The 19,352-nt window shown below is 39.3% G+C and overlaps 1 protein-coding gene across 2 annotated transcripts in view; it reads left to right on the top strand.

Annotated features, from left to right (window-relative positions):
• VAMP7 (vesicle associated membrane protein 7) overlaps positions 1-6,711 on the top strand; it is a 40,090-nt gene extending 33,379 nt beyond the window's left edge. For both annotated transcript variants that reach the window (XM_037153736.2, XM_037153735.2), the window contains 2 exons: positions 1,862-1,954; positions 4,859-6,711. In XM_037153736.2, coding sequence (XP_037009631.1) covers positions 1,862-1,954; positions 4,859-4,989 — 224 coding nt within the window. In that variant the 3' untranslated portion in view covers positions 4,990-6,711. The remainder of the gene's footprint in view (positions 1-1,861; positions 1,955-4,858) is intronic.
• Positions 6,712-19,352: the final 12,641 nt, after the last annotated feature.

Here is a 19,352-nt window from a genome sequence, read left to right as displayed (position 1 = left end):
CCGTGACAGCTTGAGCTTTCCTTATATCAAGCAAGAGGCACGGACGGGGAAGGGCTGCTGAGACTTAAAGGAATCAGTGCGTCCCCGTCACGTACTTCTGCTACAGTTAAGTGTGTCATTGCATTCTCCATCTGGTTAGCAGATGAACGTTTTGAGGAAGGATGATGGTGAATAGAAAGAGGGCAGAGATCTGTTCCACCTTGAGTCTGCACAATCAGAAATTTTAATGCAGAGTGGAAGTTCACACCTAGAAATAGATCAGTGAGTGCTCATGTTCATTTTCCCTGGCAGCTAGATTGCAGTAGTTAATAGCACAAGCTCTAGAGTTGGGTTACCTAGGATCGAATCCCATCTCTGCCACTTATTACTTGTGTGACCTCTGGAAAGTTACTTAACTATACCTCAGTCATTATCTGTGAAATGGAGATGCATCCACTTCATTAGTGGTTTGAGGCCAAAATGAGATAATGCATCCAAAGTGCCTAACACGTTGTCTGATACATAGTAAGAGTTATTTAAATGTTTATTGTCATTGTTAGTTTTACAGGGACATTTGTTAACAGTAGGTTTAGAAGAATGACAGTGTTTTCATCAAAGCATGTGGTAATCGGAGGAAGGGTGGCACTGTACTGGAAGTCAGAACCCCAGGGTTCTATAATGGATCACTCTATAACCTACTACTAGGATGTGAAGAGGACAAAGAAGTATCTGATCCCGGGTGTGCAGGCTGATTAATTTCTTTGGTACTTCCAGTCCATCTCTTAGCTTAAAAAAAAAAATCCTCACCTGAATATGTTGATTGATTTTAGAGGTAAAAGAAGGGAAGGGTGAGAGGGAGAGAGAAACATTGATCAGTTGCCTCCCATAAACGCTCCAACTGGGGATCAAACCCACAACCTAGGTATGCGCCCTGACCAGGAATCAAACCCACAAGCTTTTGGTGTATGGGACAGTACTCCGATGCACTGAGCTACCCAGCCAGGCCCATCTCTTAGATATTCTTTTTTTTTAAATTAATTTATTTATCTTTAGAGAGGAAGGGAAGAAGAGCGGGAGAGAAATATCAATGTACGGTTGCCTCTCGTGTGTTCCCTGCTGGGAACTGGCCTGAAACCCAGGCATGTGCCCTGACTGGGAATCGAACTGCGATCCTTTGGTTCACGGGCCAGAGCTCAATCCACTGAGCTACATCAGCCAGGGCATCATCTCTTAGATATTCTTAATCCTAAAATTAAGATTGGAATGGTCTTTTGGTGAACTTGCGCATACATCTGTTTTGGGTACGTACCTCGGAGTAGAATTGCTGGGCAGTTAGGGAATTTTATTGTTTGCTTGTTTTGAACTGTTTCTGTCCTGCTGGGAATGGTTTGGTAGATACTGAGAAATTGATGTTCCAAAAGAAAATGGATAACTGAAGAAGTGCAAGTAAATACACATCTTCATATGGAAATTGAACGAGGGTTATGCAAAATCCCAGAATTATACTGGGCAGAGTAGGCAAATGTGTTTGCAGCCAGCAGGCTTAGAAGGAGCCTTTCTTATTGGAAGCATAAAGAGGATAAGGCTTTTCTACTAACAGGAAGAATCACTTCTGGTGCTTGACATTACGTGCATGACTGTGGTGGAGAAAAAAAGGGGGGAAGCCTTTCCAGTGGGCTAATACTGCTTGCCATAGACCTGGCAGAGTTGTGCTTTTGGGGACTAGGGATTATGAATGGCTGTCTTTACAGGGAAGAGAGAGAAGGGGTAAAGAACATTGGAACTTAACAGAATTAATGAAAGTAAAAGTTTTGCAGGTAGTGCTGGAAATCAATCGTGTAGTCAGTGCCAGAAATCAAACAAATTTGTGTTTTTTTCCTAGTCTGTCACCTTCAAAACAACCAGCAGAAATCTTGCCCGAGCCATGTGTATGAAGAATCTCAAACTTACTATCATCATCATCATCGTATCAATTGTAAGTTTTTATCCTTTTTGTGTGTGATTTTATGTTTTAATCTCTAAGAAATTAGGGGCTGGAATTCTTTTTTTTAGATTTTATTTATTTTTAGACAGAGCATAAGGAAGGGAGAAAGAGGCAGAGAAACATTAATGTATGGTTGCCTCTAGTGTACCCCCTACTGGGGACCTGGCCCACAGTCCACCCATGTGCCCTGTCTGGGAATGGAAACAGCAACCCTTTGGTTTCTAGGCTGGTGCCCAATCCACTGAGCCACACCAGCTAGGGCTTGGAATTCTTTCTAATAATTAGCACTCTACAATGAGCTACATATAACTTTTAATGGTGAAACACATGACCAGGCAGTGGCTTTCCCATGAAGTCACATTGAAATATTATCTCTACTTAAACCCCATATCCCTATTTAGAATCCTTATATGTAAGGAGTTGTGCAAGCCATTTCCAGTATTTCTGGATATGTAATATTTTTGTTGCTACTGAAATGGGATTCTTTTAATATCTCATTTTAAAATTGATTCCATAGTTTCTAATTATATTTCTCTTTTTCTAGTTGATTTCATTTTCTGTTTATCACTGGTTTTTCTTCTCTAATTGATGTATTTTGTGTCTGGAAAATTTGCATCACTTTTATTAGCTGGAATAGTTGATTCTTCTGTATGCTATAGGTCAGGAGTCAGCAAACATTCTGAAAGTGCTGGATAATAAATATTTTAGGCTCTGTGGTCTACATACAGTCTGTCAGATATTCTTATTTCTTTTTAATGATTTTATTTATTTATTTTTAGAGAGAGAGGAAGGGAAGAAGAAAGAGAGGGAGAGAAACATCAGTGTGTGGTTGCCTCTCATGCACCCTCACTGGCGACCTGGCTGGCAACCCAGGCATGTGCCCTGACTGGGAATTGAACCAACAGCCCTTTGGTTTGCAGGTCTGTGCTTAATCCACTGAGCTACACCAGCCAGGGCTATTCTTATTTTTAAGCAATCCTTTACCATTCTTAGCTTACAGGCCATGGGCTCTATTTTACTGACCCCTGGTATAGTGGTAAATTTATAATACCATCTGTTAAAAAATTTAACTTCATCAAATTCACACACACGCACACACACACAAACTATATATATAACTTTATATAATTATATATTTTTCTTGTATTTAGTAGCAGTATTGAATAATTATGATATCAATGGGTATCTTTATTTAGTTCCCAGTTTTAATCGAAACATGTCTAATATTTCATTTTTAAGAGTGACTTTTAGCCCTGGCTGATGTGGCTCACTAGATTGAGAGCCAGCCTGTGAACCAAAAGGTCACCAGCTCGATTCCCAGTCTAGGACACATGCCTGGGTTGTGGGCCAGGACCCTGGTAGGGGGCACTCAAGAGGCAGCCATATATTGATGTTTCCCTCTCTTTTTTCCTCCCATCTCCTCTCTAAATAAATAAATAAGCTTTTTAAAAAAGAGAATGTTTAAAAAATTTTAAAAAGAGTGACATTTGCTCTGAATTCATGTTGGATTTTTATTGTCAAGTTAAACAACTTTAATTTCTATATTTTTTACTTTTTCAATTTTCATTTATTGTTTTGAAGGGGGACATCAGTTTGTTTTTTATGTGTTTATTGGTTGATTTTTGTATGTGCTGTGACTGTAGATTGAACACACAACCTTGGTGCATCAGAATGATGCCCTAACCAACTGAGCTACCCAGCCAGGGCAGTTTCATTTGTAAAGTACTAAAACATTTTATCAGGAATAAGCATTTACTTTTAGGAAATGATATTTATCTACTCAATGAATTGATATGTGACTATTTATATTTCATATTAATGTATTGAATTATATTAATAACTGCTTCTCTAATTGACTGTTCTTATTGGAATAACTATTCTTTCTGGGATAACTATTATTAACTATGCTTTCTGGGATAAATACTGAGGTTATTATGCAATATTTTTAATGCATGGTACGTATAATTTTCTAGTATTGATTTAGTAGTTTTCTCATCTATAAGTATGAATTAGATATGCTATTCTTCTTTGGTACCCATGTGTAAACAGATACTGGACCTCTTTGAACTATTCTGCATGTCTAGTGAACTTTTCAGCACGTTTAAACTCTATTTTGCATTTTATTGGGAGACTCGTTCTACTAAATGTTTCAGCAAAGTAAATTTATTTTTCAGCTCTGTTTATTCTGCTGTCCAGCTTATTTATTTATTTATTTATTTATTTATTTATTATGGCCATGTTTTAAATTTTTAAGAACTCTTATTATACATAGTTTAACCTTTTTTTTAATGGAACGTGTACTCATTAGCAAATGTACTCTAACCTTGCTGTCTTTCTTTTACCATCAGCTTTCCTTTGATTTGGTCATTATAATTAGTGTGTCATTACCTACCGAAAGGGTAGTAGCAACATTCTTGCTCAGAGTTACTATAAATACAGAGTTTATACTCTACATTTTACATTTTTATCCTAGTAATGATAAATTAATTCATGTGTAAAACTTAAGAATGTACTTAATAATAAAACAATACTTTAAAGGAATTACAACTTGCGATGTTTATGACTATTAATGATATATCAGTAAGAGTTTCTCATATACCTGAATTCCTTCTAGTTTCCAGGGAAGAGAAGCAACCCCACTGCTTTCTTTCCCACTAAAAAAAGCATAGTAGAATTATGCTTTCTGTGAGGAAAGCATAATTCTCACATGAGAATTATATCAGAAAGGATTACTTTAATTCAACTGATATCTTTGAAAATATTAAATTAGTGTATTATACAACTGCTACTCTGATGGAACCAGTATTTGTTACTAGGTCTTTACACTGCTTTACATATTATTTGGGAGCCTACGATAGATTCAAGAAAATAAGATTGCCTTTCTCTTATTTCCAGGTGTTCATCTATATCATCGTGTCACCTCTCTGTGGTGGATTTACATGGCCAAAGTGTGTGAACAAATAAATAGGAAAAAGTTGTCACTAACCAAGGATATGAGAGAACAAGGAGTTGAAAGCTCCATGTGATTTAAGCCTTTTGATACTGACAGATGGTTTCTGCCAGTCTCTTCATCCTTCTTTCTTTTTCTGTTTTTAATCTTATACTGTGCATCCATATTGATCTTTGTCCTGTCAACCAGCTTATTCCAGTACACTTCGGATTGAACCATTCATTGCAGCAGTAGCTTTTACTAAGCTTTTTGTTTGTCTGTTTGGTTAACTACTCCTGTCATCTACTTAGAGAAACATTTTTGTTTGTGATTGCACAAAGCCGTCACCAAGGTGGAAAGCACCAGTCTTATGAGCTGTCTACTGTAACTATAGGTGAATTTTGTATGTGCACACAAAAGTATTCAAGAAGCTTACAGTATAGGTAACATCTCATCTTTGTTTTGTGTTCTCAAAGAGTTCTAGGTGCTTGAAAACAATGTAAGTGGAGAATCATTGTTATTTGGGGAATTGTTATTAAATTATTGGTGCTGCTCGCTTCTAGGAGCCGAAGCAGAACAAGTATTAGACATTTTCTCTCAGTCAGATGGAGAACATTTTGCTTACCCATTAGAAGCACATGGAATTATCTTTGACCTCCTAGTATTCACTTTCAAGAAGAACATTTTGACCATTTACAAACCTCACAGAGTTTGGTATCTTCTGTTTCCCTGTTGCAGTTAATTTGAGAAGAGGCTGGTTTATTATTGAAGGTTATGTTTTTTTATATACTTTTCTTCTGTTGATATTTAGGACAATTGCATAGTTAATAGAATATGTATTGGAGGGAGTGAGGAGGCAAATTCCTCTGGCTCACCAAAGAAAAAGGAGAGAATTGCGGCGAATATGCTGGCATTTTAGCTGTATGAAGGGAGGTAGCAGGGGAATTTTTTGACCCGTCTGGGAAAAGCCCAAACAGAATATAGTCAATGGTTAACTCTGGGGTTTGGGTTGGACTGCTGTTGAATAGTAGTCTGAGAATCCTTTGTGGTTTAATAAGTTCTTTAGCTGCCTAGTTTTGAATATTCTTTTGTGAAAGAAGAGTAGGCAGTGTGGTGTATAGAAACAGTATAAGACAATTTAACATTCATATAAATGCACTGTAAGAAAACTGGAATGTAATCATACTGCTTTGCCTACTCTGGCATCTGTCAACTAGTATGTAGTTTTACTGTGTATCTGAAAGGGTATTTGCAGCCTGAAATCTGATTGCATTTATTTATCAATAAGTGCCAGTAAGTGGAAATTAAATTACATTTGACTATTTTCCCAATGAAAGAAAAAAAATTAGTCAAGAAAAACTAGCCACCCGTTTAGCCTAGTCATGTGCCTTGAATATATATATGTCACAGTCTGGCTCATGCTAACTGTTTTTCAGTTGAAGCCTTTCAATTCATGCTACCAGACTCATTTATTTGACATGTGCAGTGGAACTCTTTTCCTGGTGACCATGCATAGTGCAAATGTTTTTCCAGTTTTGTTTATCAACACTAATGCCTTTTAATTACATCAGCATTTCCTGTTGGAAAACACTTGGCATTCCTGAATAAAAATTTCTAAATGTCTTTAATCCAAAGAAAAAGACTTAAAGTGTATTTCCTTTCTTGTACACAACTGTAAAAAATGATGTGCATGTTTTAGGGATGAATTACTTAATATCCTTTGATCTGTTTATGTTTAAGAATGCTCTTTTAAATCATATAATCTTGTTTTAAGTGATGCACAAACTGAAGGCATTAATAAAATTTAAGAGGAACACAGTGGGTTACTTGTTTTAGAATTTCTTCCTGGAATCTAATTTCTCCCGATGACAATTTGCCATAGTTTACAGAACAAAAGTATTTATGCTGAAAATACGTTAAGAAGTGTAACTTACAGCAGCCTTTCAGTAAAGAGCAATAGCATTGTCTTAGATTTATAAAATTTCTTCAAAACCAAAAGACATGAAAAAACTTAATAAAATATATGGGTCATACCAAAAGCAATGGAAGATCCTGAAATGACCACACAATCTCCACAACTATCATCCTGAGACCATGACAACAAAAAAAGAACCCCAGAGATTGTAAGTATTTACCTCTTTACCTCAAATGCATGACCACAAGGTTAAATAGTGTCATAATCCATAAGTTTCCCTCAGAATGAATGGATATGGCTTCCATCACATAGCGGTTTTTTCCTTGTTTAGCTCTGCTAAATTGGGTTGCTTCCCAGGGTATTTTGATGGAAATAGGTGTAACAGCAATAATAGCACTAAGACCCCCCCCAAACTATTATACATTACAAGCAGGTCTCTTTCAGACAGCTCTCTTTTGAAGAATTATAAATGGGGTGGAATGGTGGTGGTGGCTGGCCTATGATTCAGTTTGAATTCAGTGAGGAAACAAAGGGCTTAATACAAGATGCAAACTTACACAGGTATATGACAAACTGGGACAGGAAGGTGTAGAAGGGAGGCATCAAGGTATCAGAGGAACTGTCCTAAGCACGTGTACTTGAAGCAGTGGCACTGTGGGCAGGATGGAGCTTGCTGAAAAACCTGACAGTCCCCACATATCTCTTTCTCAAAGTGGGTGTGAAGATTGCTGTGTGGAAAAGGTTGTTTAAGCCACAGCCTCCATGGACCTGATGCCAACGAGCTAACTTGTAACTAAATAGGTGAGCAGGGCCAGTAATCAGGAGGATGGACTGGCTGCAGAGTGGAGACTGAGGAAAAGCTGGGGTACACCAGGCACCTTTGCATCTTTGTGTCTGACTGCCCTGACCATCAGGGTATTGGCCTCCACTTCCCTCTGCTGCTTTCCAAGTCTCAACATGAGTTCATTTTTGCTGGCAAAACATAATCCTAAAAGCGTATAGGGAAAGGGGTTTCTATGAAATTCCCAGCTTCTGATGAGAACTGTGGTGTCAGTCCAGGAAATCCATGTTGTTCCCAGGTTATTCATTAGATCAGTTTAACTGCTTTATCTTATGGTGCAAGGCCATTAAAGCATTCTTTTGGTCAGGATACATTGTACAGGATTACTTGGGATTCATGCTGTTTAATAAATAAAAGCATTATCTAAATCCAAAATACGTTGTGATTTTTTATATCTGTTTTCTAAAGACAAGAAGAAGCTGTGAATTTACCGCAAACAACAATGTTGCCCTTTCAGCAAGTGGAATTGCTTCATAGCAAGAGAACTGAACGGGTGGCTGCAGCTGTTGACCCTAAGTGAGCCCCTTCCTTCCCCCGCGCTTCAAATCCCACAGCTGTGCAGTGGGCTGTCAGTGATGGGTATCTGCTGCTTTTCCCAGCCCAGCATCTGTTCTACACAAATCCAACACCTCAGCTTTCCTTTGAGAATTTATCTCACCTCCTCCCAGTCCAAACAGTTCCAAAGGACTGACCTCACATCTAAGCTAATCACATGTTCCATCCTGTGGGTGCTCTGATGGGTTCAAGGATGAGAATGTGACCAAGCCAGGCCAAAGGCATTTTTTATATTTTTATGCTTCTCATTTAATACTATTTTGTATTGGTTTCAGGTATACAGCACAGTGGTTAGACAATCGTACTTTACAAAGTGTTCTCCCTGATAGTTTCAGTGTCCAACTAGCATTTTTAAGCTGTGACTTTTCATGGAACCCAAGGGAAGGAGAATCCAGCCCGTTTAAAATGATGGGTGAGTGGATGTCAGTGCGAGTTGCTGGAGGCTCTGGATGCAGGGAGAGAGACTGTGCCTGTGACTGGTGCCACCCAAGGGCACTTAGCAGGGTGGAGTGTAGGAAGAGACCAGGTCCCACTGCAACAGTGTGAGTAGTTGGACCTTCCAGGTCTAAACTTATTCTTTTTTTAAAAAATTTTATTTAGTTATTTTTCAAGTACAGTTTTTTTGTCTATTTCTCCCATCCCAGCCTCCCCCGCCCCGTGCTCCCCACCTCCCTCCCATTTCCACCCCCCTTAGTTCTCGTCCCTGTGTCCTTCCTATTTGTTCCTCCAAATCCCTCCCCCTTTTTCCCCTTAACTTCCCTTCCCTCTCCCCTCTGGTCACTGCCCCCTCGTTCTCTATTTGTGTCCTTGTTTTTTTTTTTTCTGCTTGCTTGTTTGTTTTGTTGTTTAGCTTCCTGTTAAAGGTGAGAATATTTGACAAAGGGGGCAGTAACATAAAGTGGAGTAAAAATAGCCTCTTCAACAAATGGTGCTGGGAGAACTGGACAGCTACGTGCAAAAAATGAAACTTGAGCACCAACTTACACCATATACCAAAATAAATTCAAGATGGATAAAAGACTTAAATATAAGCCGTGACACCATTAAAGTCCTGGAGGAGAACATCGGCAAGAAAATCTCAGATATTTCACGCAGCAACTTTTTTACTGATATGTCCCCTAGAGTACATAAACTTATTCTTAAAGTTGCCTCTTGCAAGTATTAATATATGTGGAATCTAATATGAATAAAACCAGAGGCATAGATATATGGAACAGACAACTCAGAGGGGAAGGGGTTTGGACAGACTTTAATAAATTAGTCAAAGAACATATATGCATATATGAATAGCCCATGAACAGACAACAATGTGGTGAAGGCCAAGGTGGGGCTTGGAGAGGGGCAAAGTGGGGGAAAATGGGGGACATCCATAAGAGGGTCAACAATAGAAAGTGATTATTTTACTTCAGTAAATGTGTCCAGTTCTTAGTAATCAAGAAAGTCCTAGCTGACTAATCCCTGAGACTCCCTCCAGCATGGTGTTCTCACTGAGGGGCAGGTCACAGCTGGGAGAGATGAAGACCTCTGTAGGGTCAGATCTTAGGGGAGCTGCTGAACAGCTCTGTCACTATTCCTCCCCTGTCCTGGGACAGGGGAACCCCAGAACAATGGGAGGAGAACCCACAGAGGAAAGAGGTCCGTGGATGGATAATTTATCTGTTCATATTTTCCTTATTTTAGGGTCCATGTTATTAGTCTTTATTTTTACTAGGAAATAACTCATTTTTTCTAGGTTTCCAGTTCAGTTCAGTGGGTTTATCTTATTTTACTTTTAACTTCTCCTCTCCTGTTTTTAAATAGAATTGTTACAATTCATGAACAAGTTCTGATGCATTATTATTCACTAAATTCTACATTTTATTCAGGTTCCTGCATTCAGTCTAAGTGCTGGCACCTCTATCTGTTAAAGCCTTACCGATCATCCAACCAGAGAGGTTAATGCTGACAGCTGGCATACCTGGTGGATCATTGAATTGTGGTGTTACGATAGGAAATGAGACCAGAAGAAGAAACTGGCCCTATAAAGAGTCTCAATACTGTGCTGGTGATACAGACTTTATTCTCTAGGTTTAGGGAGTGGGTAGAGGTTGTTAGTGGTTCTGTACATAGGAAGTGACAGGATTAGATCCCTAATTTAGAAAGATCAAGCTGGTCACAGTGTAGAGGTTGGACTGGATGAGAGAGGGACAGGAAACACCTTGAGAAGACTGGTTACAGGTGATGCTGGCTTGGGCTGAGATAGGGACCATGACTTTGGAGAGGAACAGGGGTATGAAGAGCAGGGAGAGACTGTGGTTAATACTATCCGGAGGATAAAGCTAGCACAGATGCAAGAGTTAGTAGTTAGGGGAACTTTGAATATTTGGATACTGACTGGTAGGAGAGCTCATTCTGCAAAAAGGAGAGTATTTGCTATTTTTTTGTTTATCCAGCCTGTAAAAGGTAAAAAAAAAAAAAAAAGAGAGAGAGAGAGAGAGAGAGACAAAGAAGGGAAGAGGGAGGGACAGTTAGTGCTGATCACATGTTGGGCAGGAGCTAACATACACTACTTCACTGAATCTTCTCAGCCATCCTGAGAGGAAGCAGTTATTCCATATGCCAAATGAGGAGACTGAGTTTTCATTTCTTTGCCTGAGGTCACACAGCTAGTGAGTGGTAGGGCCAGTAGTCAGCTCTATGTTTGTCTGTGGCTCAGGCACTCCTCCATAAGGACACTTCCACCCTAGACTCCATTCCAAGCACCTAGGAAGCTCTTATTAGTAGACACTTCAGAGGAAAGGATCATGGACAGAAGCAGACCAGTGCTCTGGACTGAAAAACAGATCTTAAAGGGCCAGAGGATAGGCAGGGGTGTAGAATTTGGGAAGTCATTGTTACAGGAATCTCAATCTGTCCCCATCCCCAGCCTCCTGCCCTAGTCCCACCCCATAAATCAGCTTGAGTGCAAGTCAAACTGAACCAGCAGATTTTCTTGAAGTACAATGACCAAATTTCAATCCAAACCTTCAAGTACTGTTTGGTTACTCTATTTGTCCAGGATACTATGTGTGTATGTTCTTGTGGCCCACCTTGGCCCATTTAGGTTCAGATCTGGACTTTGAACTGTGTTAGAATCAGTCTTCAGATGAAATGTTATACCTGTAAAATGGGAAATGCTGGCAGTAGGTGAGATAAGGCATGTGACGGACCTAAAGCCATATGTGTCTCAAAGTGAGCTTAATACAGAGGTGCTGGATTCTCATTTTTAGAAAATTCTCACCGAAGATATATTTATTGATTTTAAAGAGGGGAGAGGAGAGAAAAAACACACCAGTGTGAGAGAGACACATCTATCAGTTTCCTCTTGTATGCACCCTGACCAGGAATAGAACCAGCAACCTCGGTATGTGTCCTGACAAGGAATAGAACCCACAATATTTTGGTGCACCCAATGATGTTCCAACCACCTCAGCCACCCAGCTAGGGCTAGAGTCTCATTTTTTAAAAATATTTAAAAACATTTATATTAATATTTGCAAATCAATAAACATAATACCTCATATAAAGAAAAGGAAAGACAAAAATCACATGATCACATCAATAGATGCAGAAAAAGCATTTGATAAGGTAAAGCACCCATTTATGATAAAAACACTCAGGAAAGTGGGAATAGAGGGAGCATTCCTCAACATAATGAAAGCCATATTTGACAGACATACAGCTAACATCATACTCAATGGGCAAAAACTAAAAACTTTCCCACTAAGATCAGGAATAAGACAAGGTTATCCACTTTCACCACTTCTATTTGACATAGTATTGGAAGTCCTAGCCACATCAATCAGAAAATGAAAAGAAATAAAAGGCATCCAAATTGGAAAGGAGGAAGCAAAATTGTCATTGTTTGCAGATGACATGATAGTGTACATAGAAAAGCCTATAGACTCCACCAAAAACTATTGGACCTAATACATGAATTTGGCAAACTAGCAGGATACAGAGTCAATATTGAGAATCGAAGGCATTTTTATGGATCAACTGAAATATCAGAAACAGAACTCAGGCTAAAAATCCCATTTGCTATACCTACAAGAAAAATAAATTACCTAGGAATACACCTAATCAAGGAGGCAAAAGACCTTTACTCAGAAAACTATACAACACTAAAGAAAGAAATTAAGGAAGACATGAATAAATGGAAGCATATACCTTGTTCATGGATTGGAAGAATTAACATCATCAAAGTATCCATCCATACTACCCAAAGCAATATACAGATTCAATGCAATCCCTATTAAAATACAAGTGACATATTTCACAGATATAGAACAAACATTTCAAAAACTTATATGGAATCATAAATGACCCTGAATAACCTCAGCAATTTTGAGAAAGAAGAACAAAGTAGGATAAATCACAATACCTTGTATCAAACTATATTGCAAGGGTACCGTAATTGAAATAGTTTGGTGCTGGCATAAGAACATACACATAGATCAATGGAACACAATAGAGAGCCTAGAAATAAACCCATGTCTCTATGGTCAATTAATATTCAACAAAGTGGGCAGAAGCACTAAGTGGAGTAAAAATAGCCTCTTCAACAAATGGTGTTGGGAGAGCTGGGCAGCTACATGTAAAAAAAAAAAAAAAGAAAATCGACCACCAATGTACTCCATACAAAAAAATAAACTCAAGGTGAATGAAAGACTTAAATATAAGTTGTGACACCATAAAAGTTCTACTGGAGAACGTAGGCAGGAAAATCTCAGATGTTCCATGCAGCAATATTTTCACTGATATGTCCCCTGAAACCAGGGGCAAAAAAGAAAGAATAAACAAATGGGGTCTCATCAAAATAAAAAGCTTCTGCATGGCTAAAGAAAACAGTATCAAAACAAAAAGAGAACCAACTGTTTGGGAAAACATATTTGCTAATGATACCTCAGACAAGGGTTTGATCTCCAAAATATATAAAGAACTTACATGACTCCACTCCAGGAAGACAAACAACCCAATTAAGAAATGGGCAAAGGACCTGAACAGACACTTCTCCAAGGAGGACATACAGAGGGCCCAGGGACAAATAAAGGGATGCTCAGCATCATTAGCCATCAGAGAGATGCACATTAAAACCACAGTGAGATACCATTTTACATCAGTCAGAATGGCCATCATGAACAAATCAACCAACAGCAAGTGTTGGAGAAGTTGTGGAGACAAGGGAACCCTAGTGCACTGTTGGTGGGAATGCAGACTGGTACACCCACTGTGGAAGACAGTGTGGAATTTCCTCAGAAAACTAAAAATGGATCTGCCTTTTGACCTGGCAATTCCACTGCTGGGATTATACCCTAAGACCTCTGAAACACTAATTCAATAGAACCTATGCACTGCAATGTTTATAGCAGCACAATCTACAATAGCCAAGTGCTGGAAGCAACCTAAGTGTCCATCAGTCAATGAGTGGATCCCAAAACTGGTACATTTACACGATGGAATACTACATAGCAGAAAGAAAGAAGGAGCTCCTACCCTTCATGACAGCATGGATGGAAGTGAAGAGCATTATGCTAAATGAAATAAGCCAGGTGGTATAAGACAAATACTGTATGATCTCACCTATAAATGGAATCTGATCAACAAAACAACCAAGCAAGCAAAATATAACCAGGGACCTTGAAATTAAGAACAAACTGACAGTAACCAGAAGGGAGAGGGGAGGGTGATAGTGGGAGAAGAAGGGGGATATTAAGGAACAGTGTAAAGGGCACATGGACAAAGTCAAAGGGGGATGGGATTAAGGGTGGAAGGTGGGGATGGGTGGGGCTGGGGGAGGGGATAGCAGAAAATGGAGATAACTACTTGAAAAGCAATAATAATAAAATTTAAAACAATAAAAACATTTTCTTATATTTTTTCATTACCTCCTTATACCTCCGCCCTGCCACTATCAACAGCACCCTGTTGTCCAAGCCCATGAGTTCTTTTTCTTTCTCCTCAATCCCTCTACACCCTTACCCCTTTAGATGTCATTCTGAGTTCTATGAGTCTGTCTTTATTTTGCCTGTTAGTTCAATTTGTTCATTAGAGTCCACATGTGAATGAAATCATATGGTATTTATCTTTCTCTGACTGGCTTATTTTGCTAAGCATAATGTTCTCTAGGTCCGTCCATGCTGTTGGAAAGGGTAATATTGCCTTCTTTTTTATAGCCGAGTAGTATTCCACTGTGTAAATGAGCCATAGTTGTTTTATCCACTCATCTACTGATGGATATTTTTGCTGCTTCCATATCTTGGCAATTGCAAATAATGCTGCAATGAGGATAGGGGCGTTTATGTTATTTTGAATTAGTGTTTTGGGTTCTTTCAGATACATTCCCAGAAGTGGAATAGCTTCTTACCTATGCATGCCTTATGCCACCCTCCCCTCGAGCAGTTTTTGTACTAATAGTGTGCTTATAAAGCCCGTGTAAGTCGTGGCATCTGGAGGCAGTGAGGTCAAATGGCAGCTCCTTCTTTTGAATAAAGAATAAATTCAAGAATAAATTCAAAATGGATTAAAGACTTAAATGTTAGACATGAAACCATAAAATTTCTGTAAGAAAACATAGGCAGTAAAATTTCAGACATTTCTCGTAGCAATATTTTATCTGATATATATCCTCAGGCAAGGGGAACAAAAGAAAAAATAAGCAAATGGAACTACATCAAACTAAAAAGTTTTTGCACAGCAAAGGAAACTGTCAACAGAATAAAAAACAACCCATGGAATGGGAGAACATATTCACTGATACATCTGAAAAAGCATTAGGATCCAAAATTTATAAAGAACTAACAAAACTCAACACCAAAAAACAAACAGCCCAACTAAAAAATGGGCAAAGACCCTGAATAGACACTTCTCCAAAGTGGACATACAGATGGTTCATAGATGAAAAATGCTCAACATCACTAATCAGCAGAGAAAAGCAAATTAAAACCACAATGAGATATCATTTCACACTAGTCAGAATGGTCATTGTAAACAAATCAACAAACAGCAAGTTCTGGAGAGGTTGTGAAGAAAAGGGAACACTCTTTTGCACTGTTGTTGGGAATGCAGACTAGTGTAGCCACTGCGGAAAACAATATGGAGATACCTCAAAAAATAAATTCCCATTTTAAAGCTAAGTTGGCAGAGCCCATGAGGCAGGGAAATGCTCTTCTCTGCTGCCATCTCGTGTACATCTTGGAAATAACACCAGAGTGGACATAGCCAGGAAAAGTTATTCTCTTCTGTCATCTAGTGTGTGCCATGGGAATAACACTGGAGTAAGAAGGCTCCTGAGCTAACAATGAATGTGTCCCACGTTGGGCCATGCCCTAGGTTCAGTCATTTGTGCCCCGGAAGCTTCTCACCGAAATGTGGAGTCCTTTAGATGAAACCTGGGGCAGGGCTTGGCACTTGCATCAACTGCCTTCTTACCTATGCATGCCTTATGCCACCCTCTCCTCAAGCAGTTTTTGAATTAATAGTGTGCTTACAAAGCCTGTGTAAGTCGTGGCATCTGGGGGCAGTGAGGTGAAAAGAAAAGATTTATTTTGCATGAAAAAGAGGCAGCCCATTAGGACCTTATGTGATAGCAGAAAGCATGGGTATGAAAAGGGCACAGAAACGCCTTCACAAGCCAGACTGCAGTCCCTAAAATGAACTGGAAAGGTAGGCTGTGGAGGAACCCTGGGCTTTGACCTAGGGTGGGGGGCTGAAGAGACACTGGAGACTGAAAGGACACTGGGGACTAAACTCCAGGTACAGCATTTTCAGGAGGAGCTGAACATCAAGCTCCTTAGGCAGCTTTTCTGGAAGAGCCCCCATTCCCCTTCCAGCACAGCTGTGGTAGCTGGACTTGTCTGGAAGGTTAAGGCAGAGTCCATCAGCTTTGCCTTGTCAGAGGGTGTCTTGGTCAAGGCTGCAGCCACTCCCAGGTTCAGAGGGAAGGCCTGGTATGGGAATGTCAGGCTCCGGTGGTGGGGTGAGGGGCTAAAGGGGTATATGGCAACCCTGGGAAAACAGTGAAGATTCAGCTAAGACTCCCCCAAGAGATCCCAAACCCCTAGGGGAGCCAGACAGTCAACAACCATAAGCTGGGAACAGCTCAACACCTCATACCCTACATTCTCTGTTATTTCCCTCTCTGTCAGATCATCTCCATCAACTTTTGTCATTGTTGTCAACTTTTTGTCATCACCACACGGCAGTCTCCATCACTTTTGGTCAATGTCTGTCTCCACAAATGAGGTTTAAGGTTTCCTCTTTTCATTCCACATCTTCACTCTCTGACAAAGCTAAGCTCCTACTCCTAGTCAACCCACTTCCTTCCTATCACTTCTTCACTCTGTTATTCAATATTTGCTTCCTGCCATTCCTCAGCGTTCTTCAACATCACCAGCTTTGGCATTTTTTGTTGACCCTCCTTACCCCTCCTTAATCTTGGTGTCTTTCTGACAGCTCTGATTGCACTGGGCTCTTCACAGCACCCATGGCCTTCTTCTCTGTCAACCCCTGATCATTTATTTCTTCAGCCCTTGCCATTGTGGTCCATCTCTGCATGGATGCTTTGAGTGTCTGTCATTTCTGGCTCTTCAACTGGGATCAGCCTTTTTTGTCATCCCTGCCACTGCCATAGTAGCTTTCCTATCACTGTGGTAGTACAGTTTACACTCTCAGCCAGTTTCCTCACCCTCCACTCTGCTCTCTGGCCACTAGGTCTTCCAGGGCCTGTCTTGGGAGGGGGGTGGAGCCAGGTACCTGGAGAGGATGGGACTGAGCTGCAGGGGAATGCATTACCATCAACACAGCCTCCAAGTGTCAAGTTGAAGGGCTCAGGCTAAAATCAGTTAGTGATTTGGGACCAGTGGACCCTGTGTATCCCTGCCCTATAATTTATATATATTAGGTATCACAGGCAGTTAATTTTGGGCTACATTGAAATGAGAAAAAATAAATGTTCAAAATAATAAAGAGATATGCAAATAACTTCTAGTCTTTCCTACTGGGTAGATATTAAACCATATCTTTCAAATAGGTGTCACCTTTTCATTATAATCTTGTGAAATATTTAAAGAAGCACCAAGTCAAAGCTTCCCTAATTTGGTTGCCTTCTGGCACTGATAGTCTTTTGACTGTGGAAGCATTTTTTTTAATTTATTTTTTTAATTGTTGTTCAAGTACAGTTTTCTGCCTTTTACTCCCATCCCAGCCCACCCCCTGTACCCCCCACCTCCTTCCCCTTTCCACCCCCCTTAGTTGTTGTCCATGTGTCCTTTATACTAGTTCCTGTAAATCCTATGGAAGCATTTTTTATCATTTTTATCTGACATCCTGTATGTTAGGATGGAAGACAGTAGGGCGCCTCCCATACCTTCCCCGACCGGGAATTGGGTCTGAAACCATTTGGAGCACAGGACAACACTCCAACCAACTGAGCCACCTAACCAAGGTAAAGAAGACATTCAATTTTAAAGCCAAAGTCTGGCCATGGGTAGTCAGCAGAAAGAGCTCATCTATACAGTATCACGCATGATTCAGTTTCTAGTGCATATTCATTACTTTCCTAAAGAGTGTTTAATAAGGCAATTACATGTCCCACAGTAGAAAAAGCTTACCTTCCTGGTTTTTGTGAAGTTTACAATAACACTTATACTCCATCATATTCCTTTAGACATTTGAACTGCCCATATCACCAATCTCAACTTCCATTAAAGGGAGAAAAACCTTGGTAAATAATGCATGGACATTTTGTGCTCAAGGTTCATTCTTCTTAAATGATAGAAAAAGAAAAATTGGAAACAGACAAGGAGACCATCTGGAAATTTCATGTTTTACATGAAAAAGGATTTTTTAACATCCTTGGCCAAAATTATTGGGACTAAATTAAGATGATTAAGATTGAATATGATCTGGGACTTATCCTGTGGGTTTGTTGTAAAAAAAAAATATGAGGTTTCAATAGTTGGATTTTATCTAAGTTTTCAGAGGTTTGGGGTTTTTTAACTTCATTGACTTAATTACTGCATTTAGAAAACAATGTAACTCGTTCTTATGCTGCAAAATGTACTTAATTTAGTTAAATGTATTTGTCTAAAATATTATCAGGCTGTTGCAAAAATAACTGGTAATAATGCGAATGAATAATGCCTTAAAGAGAAACCAGAACTTGTATAATTTTTTTTTCTTTGTAGATACCCTTTTTTCATCCTATAGAATCTGTTGACATTACCCTGACAGGAGCGAATGCATATTGGTGTGGAGAAAGGGTTGTTCATGGTTTGTTTTCTTTTGTGGGAAGATAAGCTGAACTTATACTTCATTCCACTATTTTCTCTTTGAATTCACAGTTGGGTTTCAGGTTTAGCTCTTATTGCCTTTCCTTCCCAAAGTACTTCAGCCAATCAATCATATCTTCACATGTGTATTCAGTACTGTTTTTTTTCCTTGTGCTTATAATAAGTTCACCTGTCACTAACAAAAGTAGTGTCTTTCTTTTGGCCATCTTTTCCTTTTCCTTTTTTCCACCACCAGATTTCCCACTTTAGAAGTTATCCTGCTATTATCTTTCATTTCTTCACCATCTATTCTCTTATTAATTCAGTGTAAACCATAATCTGTACCTGTCATTAAACTAAAACCACACTATGGCAGAACCTCGAGGCTACTTGTCATTGTCTCTCTCTACTGGTCACAGCTGATCCCCTCTTATTAAAATTCTCTGCTTCCTGGATGCCACACTAATTAAACTCTCCTGATTCATCCCCTCTCCTGTGCTGATCCTCTAGTTCCAGGTACTCCCTGTCCAACATCAAGGTGCAATATATACTGTATTGTGTACCTATCATCCAAAGAAAAGTGTTTGTTGTCTGTACCTGTGTATTACATACATATATATTTTTTGCTTAATCTCTCCACCTTTTATCCACCCAGCCCAGCAACCTCCTTTCCACTGACAGCTGTCAGTCTGTTCTATGTATCTATGCTTTTGGGTTTGTTTTTGCTAAATTATTTTACTTATTAGATTCCACATATAACTGAAATCATATGGTATTTATCTTCTCTGACTGGCTTATTTCACTTAGCATAATAATCTCCAGGTCCTGTTGCAGAAGGTAAGATTTCCTTCTTTTTTATA

This window comes from Artibeus jamaicensis, unplaced genomic scaffold (genome assembly GCF_021234435.1).
Source record: "Artibeus jamaicensis isolate MK-2021 breed Jamaican fruit bat unplaced genomic scaffold, CSHL_Jam_final contig_374, whole genome shotgun sequence".
NCBI lineage: Eukaryota > Metazoa > Chordata > Mammalia > Chiroptera > Phyllostomidae > Artibeus > Artibeus jamaicensis.
Note: the sequence above shows the minus strand (reverse complement) of the source record. Positions and strands in the feature narration are given on the sequence as shown.